The sequence below is a fragment of the Dama dama genome, chromosome 14 (genome assembly GCF_033118175.1).
Source record: "Dama dama isolate Ldn47 chromosome 14, ASM3311817v1, whole genome shotgun sequence".
NCBI lineage: Eukaryota > Metazoa > Chordata > Mammalia > Artiodactyla > Cervidae > Dama > Dama dama.
In genome coordinates, this window is record NC_083694.1 from 39,598,250 (window position 1) to 39,611,365 (window position 13,116).

A 13,116-nucleotide genomic window follows, 5' to 3' on the forward strand; every position below is an offset into this window, starting at 1 on the left:
GTCCCTTGGACAGTAAGGAGATCAAACCAGTCAATCCTAAAGGAAATCAACCCTGAATATTCATTGCAAGGATTGATGTTGAAGCTCCAATACTTTGGCCACTTGATACAAAGAGCTGATTCATTGGAAAAGACCCTGATTCTGGGAAAGATTGAGGGCAGGTGGAGTAGGGGGTAACAGAGGGTGAAATATGGTTGGATGGTATCACCAACTCAACGCTCATGAGTTTGAGCAAACTCCAGGAGATAGTGAAAGATTGGGAAGCCAAAGAGTCCGACACGACATAGCAACCGAACACAAACCCAGTATCCTGGATTTCTGGCAGAGGATGAGGTGGTTGGATGACATCACTGACTCAATGGACATGAGTCTAAGCAAACTGTGGGAGAAAGTGAAAGACAGGGAAGCCTGGCGTGCTGCAGCCCATGGGGTCACAAAGAGTCAGATACCACTGAGCGACTGAAAAACAACAACAGAATTTGACTTACTTCATTTATTTGGCTGTGCCAAGTAAATAAATACTTTTTAAAAAGAGAGAAAAAACCAACCAACATTCATGTTGGAACTACACACATTGGCCAATGCAACCACAGGGAGGTTACACAATATCAAAGAAAGTATACTGTTAGAATCAATTGGCTATATGGAATTTACATAAAGAGTTTTGTCTATTTCATTATTATTTGTAAGTTTTGTGCTATACATCCTTCATATTAGTGAAAGTTGTAATACACATATAACATATGTACACAGGACTGACTATGTAATTTTGGTGCCCAGTGAAAGATAAAAATTCGGGACCTCTTATTCAAAAATCATTAAGACTTTCAAGACAGAGCATTCTGACCTCAGAGGTCACACAGCATGAAGAAAGCCCTGAATATACATACATGCCCCTCTCCTCTCCCAGCTGGTTGTTAACCATTTACAATTCCACCACCCAGCACGTACTTGCAAAGCTGGCAAAATCTGAATATTCAATGCTGCCAAATCAGATAAGAGGAAGAAGCAGATTTATTAAAATCCTGGCTCCATCACTTACCTACTCTGTGACCCAATCCCTCTGGACAACAGATTACTCCTGTACAAAGTGGGGACAACACAACCTGCCTCATTCATAGAAATGATCAGGAATAGCAGTAACAGCATTTAGTAACTGTTCATATGTGTCACATGGTATTGTGTGTGTGTGTGTGTGTGTGTGTGTGTGTGTGTTAGTCGCTCAGTTGTGTCTGATTCTGTGACCCCATGCACCACAGCCTACCAGGTTCTTCTGTCCATGGAATTCTCCAGGCAAGAATATTGGAGTGGGCTGCCATCCCTTTCTCCAGGTATTTTGGGTACTTTACATGTATTAGCATTTAACCCACACAATACCACCTACAGAGGTAGGTACATTATAACCCTTCTCGTTTTTTTTTTTTTTTTTCCATATATTTTTATTAGTTGGAGGCTAATTACTTTACAATATTGTAGTGGTTTTTGCCATACATTGACATGAATCAGCCATGGATTTACATGTGTTCCCCATCCCGATCCCCCCTCCCATCTCCCTTCCCATCCCATCCCTCTGGGTCTTCCCAGTGCACCAGCCCTGAGCACATGTCTCATGCATCCAACCTGGGCTGGTGGTCTGTTTCACCCTTGATAGTATACTTGTTTCAATGCTATTCTCTCAGAACATCCCACCATCGCCTCAGCCATTAAAAAGAATTCATTTGAATCAGTTCTAATGAGATGGATGAAACTGGAGCCCATTATACAGAGTGAAGTAAGCCGGAAAGATAAAGACCAATACAGTATACTAATGCATATATATGGAATTTAAAAAGATGGTAATGATAACCCTTCTAGTTTTAAAGATAAGAAAGTAGGTACTTAAGTTCTTGCTCATATAGTCACATAGCTCATACAGTAAATGCTGGAGCTAGGTTTCAGATTCAGTTAGACTCCAAGATGCTTTTAACCACTACTCTACAGTATCCACCAAAATGTCTAATGCTTTGTAAGTGCTCAATAAATATTAACTATTATTTTAAAGTAATGGACAAGAAAACTCTGTAAACTGAAAAGAGACCTATAAATGTACTGATGACTATTGCTGTAAAACCATCTTTAACGGTTCATTAGAAAACAGGGCCCTACCATGTCTTAGGAAGACAAAAGTCTCATATATATTGCTGGTGGAAATGAAAATTGGTACTTCCCTGATAAGAGATGAATTTGACAACATCTATTGAATTACATGGGCATTTACCCTATGACTCTATAATCACATTTCTGGGTATTATTTTGTATAACTGTCAGGGAATAAAATTGTACTTACAAAGGCATTCATCGCAGCATCATTAGTAACCACAAGAATTTGAAAATAGGACTTCCCTAATGGTGCAGCAGTTGAGACTCCTCCTGCCCACACAGGGGACATGGGTTCTATCCCTGGTCCAGGAAGATTCCACATGCTGCAAGTCAACTAAGCCCATGTGCCACAACTACTGCAATCCAAGTACCCTAGAGCCCATGCTCTGCAACAAGAAAAGCCACCGCAAGGAGAAGCCTGTGTGCTACAAGTAGAGAGGAGCCCCCACTGCTGCAACTGGAGAAAGCCTGCTCGCAGCAATGAAGACCCAGCACAGCCAAAAAGAAAAAAGAAATAAAAAAGGATTTGAAAATAACACGTGTCCATCAACAGAGAATTGAAAATATAAATTGAGATATAGTCACGTGATGTAATACTATGCAGCTACAGTAATAACAAAAGAACAAAGAAGCTTTTTATACACTACAATAGAAAGATCCCCAAGATACTCTAGAATTTTAAAATGTGCATAAGTGTATATAGTGTAACAAAAGAGGGAAATAAGAGCATATATTTATATGTTTTGTATTTACATAAAAAGAAACTAGGGATACATAATAACTAAGAAAATAAGTAGTGAAGGGGCAGGGGTGGAGCAAGACTTTTAATGATAAATATAATTTTTATTTATTTAGAGATTTGAATAGCAGATGCATTACTCATTCAAAAATAATGACTAAATATAGAGATGTTGAAAACAGGTGAAAAATGTGAAATTCAGAGGAATAATTATTTCACAAAAGAATCAATGTAATGAAAAGATTCTAAACCTAAAGTAGTCATAACTTTTTTTTCTTTTAAATCTGCCAAAGCATTTTTTAGCCACAGAATACCACCAAACCTCTTTTGTCAATTTAGTACTTCTAGAAACTTACACCTCTTCAACAAACACTTCTCTTATTACACAACTAATTAAGGGTAATGTGTAAAGAAAAAAGTATGCCTTCCCCAAATTCCATTGCATCTTACTTTTATATTTCCCCATGTGAGCATAGACATATAAGAATTATATTGCATGCAGATTCTTTACCAGCTGAGCCACCAGGGAAGCCCAAAATTTTAATAGGTTATATTATATTGTATACCTGTTAACCTTTTCCTTCTTAGCAAATATTCACCTAATTATGATTACTTATGACTGCACGTATTTTCCTTAATACAAATTTAATAGGACTCCCATTGTGAGATATTTAAATTTTTTCAATGTTTATTATAATGAACGGTGATTTTAAAAAATGAGACATAGTCAAATTCCATTTCTGCTATTGATTTTCGAAAGGATTTTTAAAAAATGATACTGCTTCGAAATTATTTAGTCATGAGTAGCTCGTTTAGTTAAAAGTTGCCTATGGTTTCTCGCGAATGATCTTGGGAGCTAGATAATCTTGGGAAAGTGAGGAAATATATAACTAAAAATGCTTTCAAATGCGTATTACATTTCACAGAAGAGAAATCATGGATACACTAGTGCTAGTGCGCCAGTTTCGCTCACACTGCTCTAGAAAATTAAATCTTGGGTCGCGAACCTCCGCCTAATGCTTCGTGGTCCCATCCCGCGGTACCCAGACAGCGAAATAGTCACCGCCACGGCCCAGGTGCAGTAGGGAAGTTTAGTAACGATGCACCGGATGTGTGCGTGGAAGTGACTGAAGTCAACTCACGAATGATTGGTTCTCCCGAGAAGACCTAAGCCTCCTTTCTCCTTCCACTGGCCACGGGGTTTGTCTATTTGAACAGTCCCCGCCCCCTGGAGAAGCCGGGTCCCGAAGCCTCACTTCTCCTAAATGATTATTGGCCTATATTCCTGTCTATCTTCTTCTTATGCCCGTCGATTGGTCCTTAGGGCTAGGGGTACGCCCACCCTCCCGCCCGGCTTAGAGGACAGCGGGGAAGGCGGGTGGTGGGGACCGGGCCCTGAAGCGGCGGTACCGGCGCTGGCGGCGGCAGCTGAGGCCTTGGCCGAAGCCGCGCGGTGAGTCTGGGGCCTGGCGCCGACCCCTCCAAGGCTGCGGAATGTTCAGACCCACGGCCAACCTGGTCCTTGGATGCACCCCGGGAAGCCCTCCTTCTGGGACTTGGGGTCCCCTTAGTACTGGTCCCATGGAGTTGGGCGCCGCCTGAGCTCTTGACCCTCACCCCGCGAGGCTACGCCCACCTCCTCCCGGACCTCCAGGAGAAAACCCCCAGACCTTTTAGCCTACCGTGCATTTCTGGCGCCACGAAGGCCGGCCCATCAGCTCCTGTATTGCTCGGGCGCCTTTGGGTCTCTGCCCATCAGTCCACCCTTCTTCTGAGCCACCTACACATTGTCCTCAGAGAGGACCAACGTCAGTGGCAGCCCCTTGCGCTGCACTGTGGATGCCTCTCAAGGACCCCTTCCCCGGAGCTGAGCTCGGGTCCACCCTGAGTTTCATCCTCTCTGCTTCCCCCGCCCCATCCTTAGTTTTGGCACCTGGCTTTAACTTCAGTAAGACCCTTCGTATATTTAACTTCTAGTATTTTCATTGAATTCTGCCTGGAGCAGATAGCCTGTGGGCTTGTGCAGATAGGTTGATTCCTTCCTGAGACTGGGAATTCCTTGCTAGCCTCCCTCCCCCTCATCACAGCCAAGTGCACACTCTCTGTAGCAGTTTTCTCCTCTGGAATCCTTGGGTTTCCTCAGCCCTAAAGTCTGAACACTTCTTTCTGCGGTCTTCTTCTTGACGCTGGAGTATTAGAAAGCTTTTCAGAACCAATTATACTATTTTTTTTCTCTGAATTTCACAAATTCTTTCAAAAATAAGAAAGTTTGAAAATTTGATTTTCTATTATAACGTGGACATACCTAGGATAGGTGTATATGTTACTGCCATAGCAGTCTAGGCAGAGCTTTATCATAGCCACTTTATTATGGTCACTTGATTATTTCTGTTTCCCCCTAGACTGTAAGCTTATTGAGGGAAGGGACATTACATAATTGAGGAATAAATGAGTGATCTCAGGAACAAATCAGTCTCTTTTAGCTCACGTTCCAGATACTAATATTCTATAGAGCAGAGACTTCCCTGACGGTCCAGTGGTAAAGACTCTATGCTTCCAGTGCAGTGGGCACAGGTTCAGTCCTTGGTCAGGGAAATGAGATCCCACATACTGCAGGGCAGGACCACAAAATAAAAATTAAAAATAATTAAAAAAAATTTTAAATACAGAACTGCACTGCCCAATACAGTGACAGTCAGCCACATGAGGCTTAGAGTGCTTGAAATGTGACTAGTTCAAGTTGAGATTGACCTAACAGCAAAATGCACATTCGATTTTGGTGACTCAGTACAGAAAAAAAGAATGAAAAAGTATGTCAATAATTTTTTGTATTGATAACATGTTGAAATGATATTTGGTATGTGTTGGGATTAAATGTGTTAATTTTTCCTGTTTCTTTTTACCTTTTCCATATGGCTACTAGGAAATTCAAAGTTACATTTGTGGTTTATATTGCTGTTGGGCAGTGCTGCTAGAGAATAATGAACAGTGCCCCTCTTTAAATTTTCCTCAAGGAAAGGGGCAGTTTTAGGCATGCCTATTCTCTCCCTCTGCCTCCCCACTCTAGTACCTGACTGTGCCATGTATGTAGTAGTCATAATGATAATCACAGCTAATAACTATTAACTCACTGTGTGCCTGGCACTGTTTTAATCATTTTTTAACATGGGTTAACTCACTTAATCCTCACATCAACCTCATGAGTTAGGTACTATTATCCTCTTATTACAGTTAAGGAAACTTAAGTATCTTCCTCAAGGTATATAATTTTGGACTGAATTCACACCCAGGTAAGTCTAGCAGCACAGCCCATAATTTGACCTGTGCTACTGTGCTGCCTCTTTTAAACATCAGTCGTCGTTGAAAGGCTCAAGGCTCTTTGCATGTTTTTCAGTGAGGTCTCCCAACCTTGTTTGGCTCCCCAGCTTGACTTGGGTATATGAAGGTCTGTGTTGAGGAGCTGGGACCATATATAAGTTCATTGCCATAGTTTGTTATTCGGAATATTAAAGGAAGCGTCTCTCCAAAGAACCTCAGGGCAAGATGCTCGGAACCGGCCCTGCCGCCGCCACCACGGCTGCCACCACATCCAGCAACGTGAGCGTCCTGCAGCAGTTTGCCAGCGGCCTGAAGAGCCGGAATGAAGAGACCAGGGCCAAAGCTGCCAAGGAGCTCCAGCACTATGTCACCATGGAGCTCCGAGAGGTTCGGGCTGTTGTCACCGGGGCCATTCATCATGGAGTATTGGGGCTACCCGTCCCATCCCTGGGTTAGATGCCCCTTGACAGCTAAGTGAGGATTCAGAAAATGCAGATTCCATTTCAGAAAGGCTCCCAGTTTTTCATGTCCATAGAATGTGCAGATTCCTTTGCAGCAGTTACACATTTCTGTGGCATTTCATGTGGTGTGGTATTTTAATAGTCAGCATAGAGATGGCTGTTTCTTTTCATTTTTTTCCGTTTCATGTCACATTACAGACCTTCCACTCTTTCTGCCTGATAACAGTGGTTGGCATAGCTTTGAGGAGTTGGTTGCTTGGGGCTTTCTAAACAGAGACCAGACTTGAGGTCAGGGACAATGTCTTGTTTATTCTTATACTTCTGGTACTAGGTAGAATCTAGGATGGTGAGTGGCCTGCTATCAAGCAAGATATGCAATAAGTATTTGTTAAATAGACCAATGAATTGCTGTACAGTTTAAAACTAGAAATGGGCAGCAGCCATGTCCCCTTTGGCTTGAACTGTACCTGCCGGCTGTCTCTCAGATCCTAACCTTTGGGAGCCTCCCCACCATCAGGGATACATTAGCAGTTGTGCTGAGTACATCTTCTTTTGTAGATGAGTCAAGAGGAGTCTACTCGCTTCTATGATCAGCTGAACCATCACATCTTTGAACTGGTGTCCAGCTCAGATGCCAACGAGAGGAAGGGTGGCATTTTGGCCATAGGTAAGGACAGAGTCTCTGGTGAGGTGAGAACTGGGAATAAAGGACTGCTAACCTTTGTGTCTACTGCACCCTGTGTCTGCTTCCTACTGGATACTTAGTTCACATTTGTTTAAGGAATTTTAAGGAGTCTCATGGCTTTTAGTGTACTTACTCAGCTATTCGAGCAGTAGTCCTAGGACACAGGCAAAGCAGGTATATTCAGATATGGAATCTCAGAACCATTAAACATCTTTTCTAGGGCCAGTGCACCAGGGCTGAGACTAGAAGCCTGCTTTCATTCCAGGCTCTGTTTTCTCCATAGAGCAGTGTGGCATAGCAGGACTCACAAATAGAAAAGTAGAGCTGGGATGCATTGAATGAAAGGCAGGTAATTTTTAGCTCCCGGGAACTAGTCATCCATCCTGTGAACTATTATTCAGTCCCAGTTTGTTTTCCTTTTCTTCTTGGGAAAACAAATTGTATTTACTAAAATGAGGTCATTTTGCTTTATGTAAGTAGTTCTGGCACAAATGCCAAATCTGTTGGTTGAAATGAAAATTGTTTGCATCCTTACTGTCTGGAGATTGCAGTCTGTACTTAAAAGGAAGAGGTCACTGGCTGTGTCCCTCTGAAGGCCTCCTACTTTCCTGGGCAGCCTGTGCCCCTCCTCACCTTTTGCCTTCCTGTCTTTTCCAGCCAGCCTCATAGGAGTGGAAGGCGGGAATGCCACTCGAATTGGAAGATTTGCTAACTACCTTCGGAACCTCCTCCCCTCCAATGACCCAGTTGTCATGGAAATGGCATCCAAGGCCATCGGTCGCCTCGCCATGGCAGGGGACACTTTCACTGCTGAGTATGTGGAATTTGAGGTGAAGCGAGCCCTGGAATGGCTGGGTGCTGACCGCAACGAGGGCCGGAGACACGCGGCTGTGAGTGCCTGGGGAGCAGTGCACCATATTTGGGTCCTTCAGATGATGTGCTCAGGGCCCTGGAAGGCAAAAAGTGAGAGGGGTCACTCCAGGCAGAGGCACTGTGCTTCTTGGGGGCCCTGAGTTCTGCCCCAAATCCCTTTCTCTCCTCACCCTGAGCTCTGTTCCTGAGGAGGAAAATTAACGTTTTCTTTCATTGCTTGAGAGGCAGCCCTGTGTGCCGTTCTTACCCTGACCTCTGATTTTCCAGAATTGAAAACGCCTCCCCAGAAGGCACCGTTCAGCCACAGGAAAGAGGAGAAGTCACAAGCCAAGAGGCTTACAAAGCCTCAGACAGCTGCACTATCTGCAGCGTCCCTCTGTCAAGGTCCCTCAATATCCTGTGGAATAAGGAAGTTCTGGGCTGCAGAGAGGAGCAAGGGAGGTACTCGCTCCCCCTGCTGGGAGAGTGGGTCTGCCTTCTCCCAAGGCCTTTCCTGTTTATGTTTTAGTCATTTATTGATCAGTCAGTACACAGTCCAGACTTCCTCTTTCCCCTTGGCTGTTCTGCATTTGAGGGAGTGGTGGCTTCTACCCTCTTCTTCTAGACACACATCCTCCTCGTTCTCCAGGGCTCATCCCTGAAAAAGGCTGGTATGATGGGCTAAGAATCCAGGCTGGGAGGTGGGGGAGAGTCTGTCCTTAAGAGACAGAATCTCTGAACCAGTGTGGTGGGAATAGAAGCTTTAGGTGGATCCTTTCCAGTCGGTTCCATCTTTAGTGGCAGCACCGTGAGGAAGGAGCCTGCTTGGGTGAGGGGCTTGCCTCTGGTGGCACTCTTTATCTCTAACTTGGGGCCACCCCCCCAACCTTCTGTTTTTCCATGGTCAAATGAAAAAAATAGCAAGATTAAATATTAAACAGGAACATTCATTCAATAAAGGTTTATTGAATGCCTACATTCTAGGCTATCTATCTATCTATCTACTATCTATTCTAGCGGAGCAGTATACAAAACATCAAACACAGGTGTCCTTTCAGAACTTGTGTCCTAACTTTCCTGTACAAGCATTCTATTTCTAAACACCCTGTGATAATGGACACTGAGATGTGTGATCAGTGTTACTCTCCTTCCTAGGTCCCCAGGAATTCTGAGCTACAAGAGTGGGCAAGTGTGCTATTTTCCTAGTGAGTGTTGGCTCTGGCATGAAAAGAGGCTGTGTTCCTGAGAGAACAGAGCTCTCTGATCCAGATGCAAGGTCTCTGTGTGCCTTTCCTCCCAGGTCCTGGTGCTCCGTGAGCTGGCCATCAGCGTCCCCACCTTCTTCTTCCAGCAAGTGCAGCCCTTCTTTGACAATATCTTTGTGGCCGTGTGGGACCCCAAACAGGCCATCCGGGAGGGAGCCGTCGCCGCCCTTCGTGCCTGTCTGATCCTCACCACCCAGCGGGAGCCGAAGGAGATGCAGAAGCCGCAGTGGTACAGGGTGAGGAGACAGTTCCATTCCAGCTTCCAGCAAAGCACATCGGCCTAGAGTGTCACTGGGCTTAAAGGGCAGCAGTAGACCCGTGGCCACAGAGCTAGCATCTTGTCTACTTTGGTCTTACATGATTTTTTAAGCTCACTGTAAATTAGTAGTTATTTTGTTGTTTTTCATGAAAGCAAAAATCTGTCCATAGCTACGCCAGTTTACGCACCACTAAGAGTGAGACTGCAGTGCCAGTTACACTCACTGCATTTTTAACAACAATTATGAGGCATCTCTTTTCAGAGATGTTAAAGTAGGGAAAATGGGTGTCTGTGGAGGAACGAAATGCAGTAAATACTGAGAAAATACCAATTCTCCTCTAGTATCATGAGTCTTGTCCTGACTGCTGGCTGCCAGGAGAACCTACTGAGGCTTGTCCTACACCAAGAGCCTTGAACATGGTATTGGATACCTGGGTTCTAGTCTTGGCTGCTCTGTGACCTTGGGCAAGTCACTTAGTTTCTGTTTTTAATCTGCCTCATGGTGGCGTTGTGAGAGTTGAAGCTAAATTAGATGAAAGAGCTCAGTGAGCTAGTATTGTCGGTGATGCTGGCACGAGGCCCTCAGCAGGCATGGTAACCTCAGAACCCCCACGTAGTCGGGCGGGCTGCTTTCTAACTCTGGGCGTTGTGTAATGAAGGTATTCTGCATCTCTCTGTAGCACACGTTTGAAGAAGCAGAGAAAGGGTTTGATGAGACCTTGGCCAAGGAGAAGGGCATGAATCGGGATGACCGGATCCATGGAGCCCTGCTGATCCTCAATGAGCTGGTCCGGATCAGCAGCATGGAAGGAGAGGTGAGAAGCCACTTCTGAGGAACAGTGGGGTGAGGGGTTCCAGGCTTCCCACGTGCCATTCTGAGAGTGAGACGAGGTGAGATTCTCATCCTCACAGAGCTTACATTTTGTAGGGAAACAGGTAATAGACAAAGAAATAAGAGCATTTCAGACAGCAGCCATATCTATGAAGAAATGGGGTGGAGGGGAACAGGGGAACCTCCCTGCAGTGATGTCATTTGAGCTGAGACCACATGACATGGAGCAGCCAGCCTAGCGGCCGGCAGGGAGGTTCTCCATGCAGAGACTTGGAGGTGAAAGAGAGTTTGACAAGTTCGAGCAGGAAGGGAAGTGAGGCTGGTGCACCATGAGTGAGGAGAGGGAGGGCGGGGCCCCACTGGGAGGCTCATAGTTTGTGGTCTACCCAGGCTCTTATTCTCATCCCAGAGATGCTGTGACGGTGTGTGTCTCTAATGGTCATTGACTGCTTGTGGGGAAGAGCTTGTAGAGAGGCAGGGAGGAAAACAGAGAGGTGAGTTAGGAGGTGTGTTGGCTCAAAAAGCAGCTACAGAGATGGGTTTAAAAGTATAAGGATTGTATTAGGGAAATATCCTGTGGGAGAAAATGAGGGAGCTGGAAGAGGCTGGGAGAACCATCAAGCCTCAGTGCGTGTCTGACTCTGAGTGAACAAGAACGGAAAGAAGAGTGGGATGGAAGCGTCCTAGTCTACTGTGCAGAGCCATCCTGGGGTCCTCAGGCCAGAGCTGCTGTCAGAGGAGGCCCGCCATAGCATTCTCACTCATTCTCACTGCCATAGCATTCTCATAGCATTCTCTCAGCTGGAAGCAGACCCTGGGAGGTGTGGCTGTGGCACAGACACAGCTTCCACTGACTCTGGCAGTGTAGACGCAGAAGTGGATTCAGTGTCAGTCCACTCATGCTGGATTCAGGGTGCATCTGGGAGGTAGTCTTCCCATGGGGAGCTGGTTGCTGTGGAATTTCACCCCAGGGCTTCCTGCTTTTGGAGGCCCAGTGACGTTTGTCAGTGGCTGTATCCTGGATGTGGGCACAGTGTGTGCTGCAGCGTGTGAAGGACAGAGTCTAGCTCTGGATCCCCACTTCTCTCTCTACTGTGTGACTTGGGTAAATTACTTCATCCCCTCAGTTTTCTCAGTTTTAACAGGGTCTTATCCACCTCACTGGGCTCCTGTAAGATTTCTAAATATATGTGAGGTGCTTTGCACAACTCTTGATTCCTAGTGGGCATTGCGTAAATGGTCATCCTCAGAGATTTCCCCACCCAAGTATAACATGGTGCTTTCCACTGTACCCCACACAGCTCTGGGATCTTTGTTCTCTCCAGAAAAACGGGACAATATCACCTAGCTCATAGGTTTAAATGAAATAGTACTTTGTGACAGTGCTTTGTAAATCATAAAGAACTACACAAATGTAAAGGCTTTCCTGTTGGCTCAGTCGGTAAAGATTTCTCCTGCAGTGCAGGAGACCTGGGTTTCATCCCTGGGTCGGGAAGATCTCCTGGTGAAGGGAATGGCTACACACTCCAATGTTCTTGCCTAGGAAAATCCCATGGACAGAGAAGCCTGGGAGGCTACAGTCCATGGGGTTGCAAGAGTCGGACATGACTTAGCAACTAAACCATCACCACCATACAAAGTATTATAATTTCATAATTTCTTCATTCGTTCAACAGAATAGAATGAGCATCTACTATAGGCCAGCTATACCATGTCCTAAGAGCTAGAATAATGCAGCAGTGAATAAAACAGTACATACTAGCAAAAGGAGGCAGACAATACATAATGAAGATATATATAGTACAGCATATGGTGATACGTGCTGTGGAGAAAAGTAGGGCAGAGAAAGGAATGGGGAAGCTAGCATGGATCAAGGATTACGTTTTACAATATGATGACATTTGAGCATAGCCGTGAAGAAGCTAAGAACAAAGCCATACAAACATCTGGGGATGCCCCTTCCAGACAGCTGGTTCTGTAAGCACAAAGCATGCTGCTTTATGAAGGGAGCGAGCTTGCTGTTGTGAGCTGAGTGAGAGGAGAGAGGAGTTGGGAGGCCGGGTCCAGGGAATACCTGGAGCAGGAGGGGACTCATCACGTAGGATCTCAGAAGCCCCTGCACGTATCGTTGGAAATAGATTACTGGAGGGGCCAGGGCTGAGGCCAGGAGTCTGGTCAGGACAGAACTGTAGCATCTCAGCAGAGGACTTGAGCAGCTTGGACCATACTGGGAGCTGTGGTGGTGCCAGGAGGGGCTGGGTTCTAAATTTGGGATTTGGAGGTCAGTGGGAGAGAGAGAAGAGTCCAGGTTTGGGACCTCAGCAACTGGAAGGATAGAATTGCCATTTACTAAGATGGGAGTAATGGGTCTGGGGTGGAAGGTCAGGGGTTTGCTTTTGAACTTGTTAAGTTTAAGATGCATATTGTGCATCTGAATGGAGATGTTGAGTAGTTTGGGGGAGAGATCTGAGTGAGAGACAGATTTGGGAGTTGTTGGCATGTGGATGTTATTTCTAGTCATGAACCTAGATGAGAACTCCCCGGTAACTAGGATGGTTGGAGGAGA

At 45.3% G+C, this 13,116-nt stretch overlaps 1 protein-coding gene across 1 annotated transcript in view; it reads left to right on the forward strand.

Moving 5' to 3' along the window:
• The first annotated feature begins 4,230 nt into the window (after window positions 1-4,230).
• Window positions 4,231-13,116, forward strand: part of MTOR (mechanistic target of rapamycin kinase) — a 121,456-nt gene continuing 112,570 nt past the window's right edge. The window contains exons 1-6 of the mRNA XM_061160412.1: window positions 4,231-4,331; window positions 6,408-6,583; window positions 7,216-7,324; window positions 8,000-8,232; window positions 9,495-9,695; window positions 10,399-10,533. Coding sequence (XP_061016395.1) covers window positions 6,422-6,583; window positions 7,216-7,324; window positions 8,000-8,232; window positions 9,495-9,695; window positions 10,399-10,533 — 840 coding nt within the window. The 5' untranslated portion in view covers window positions 4,231-4,331; window positions 6,408-6,421. The remainder of the gene's footprint in view (window positions 4,332-6,407; window positions 6,584-7,215; window positions 7,325-7,999; window positions 8,233-9,494; window positions 9,696-10,398; window positions 10,534-13,116) is intronic.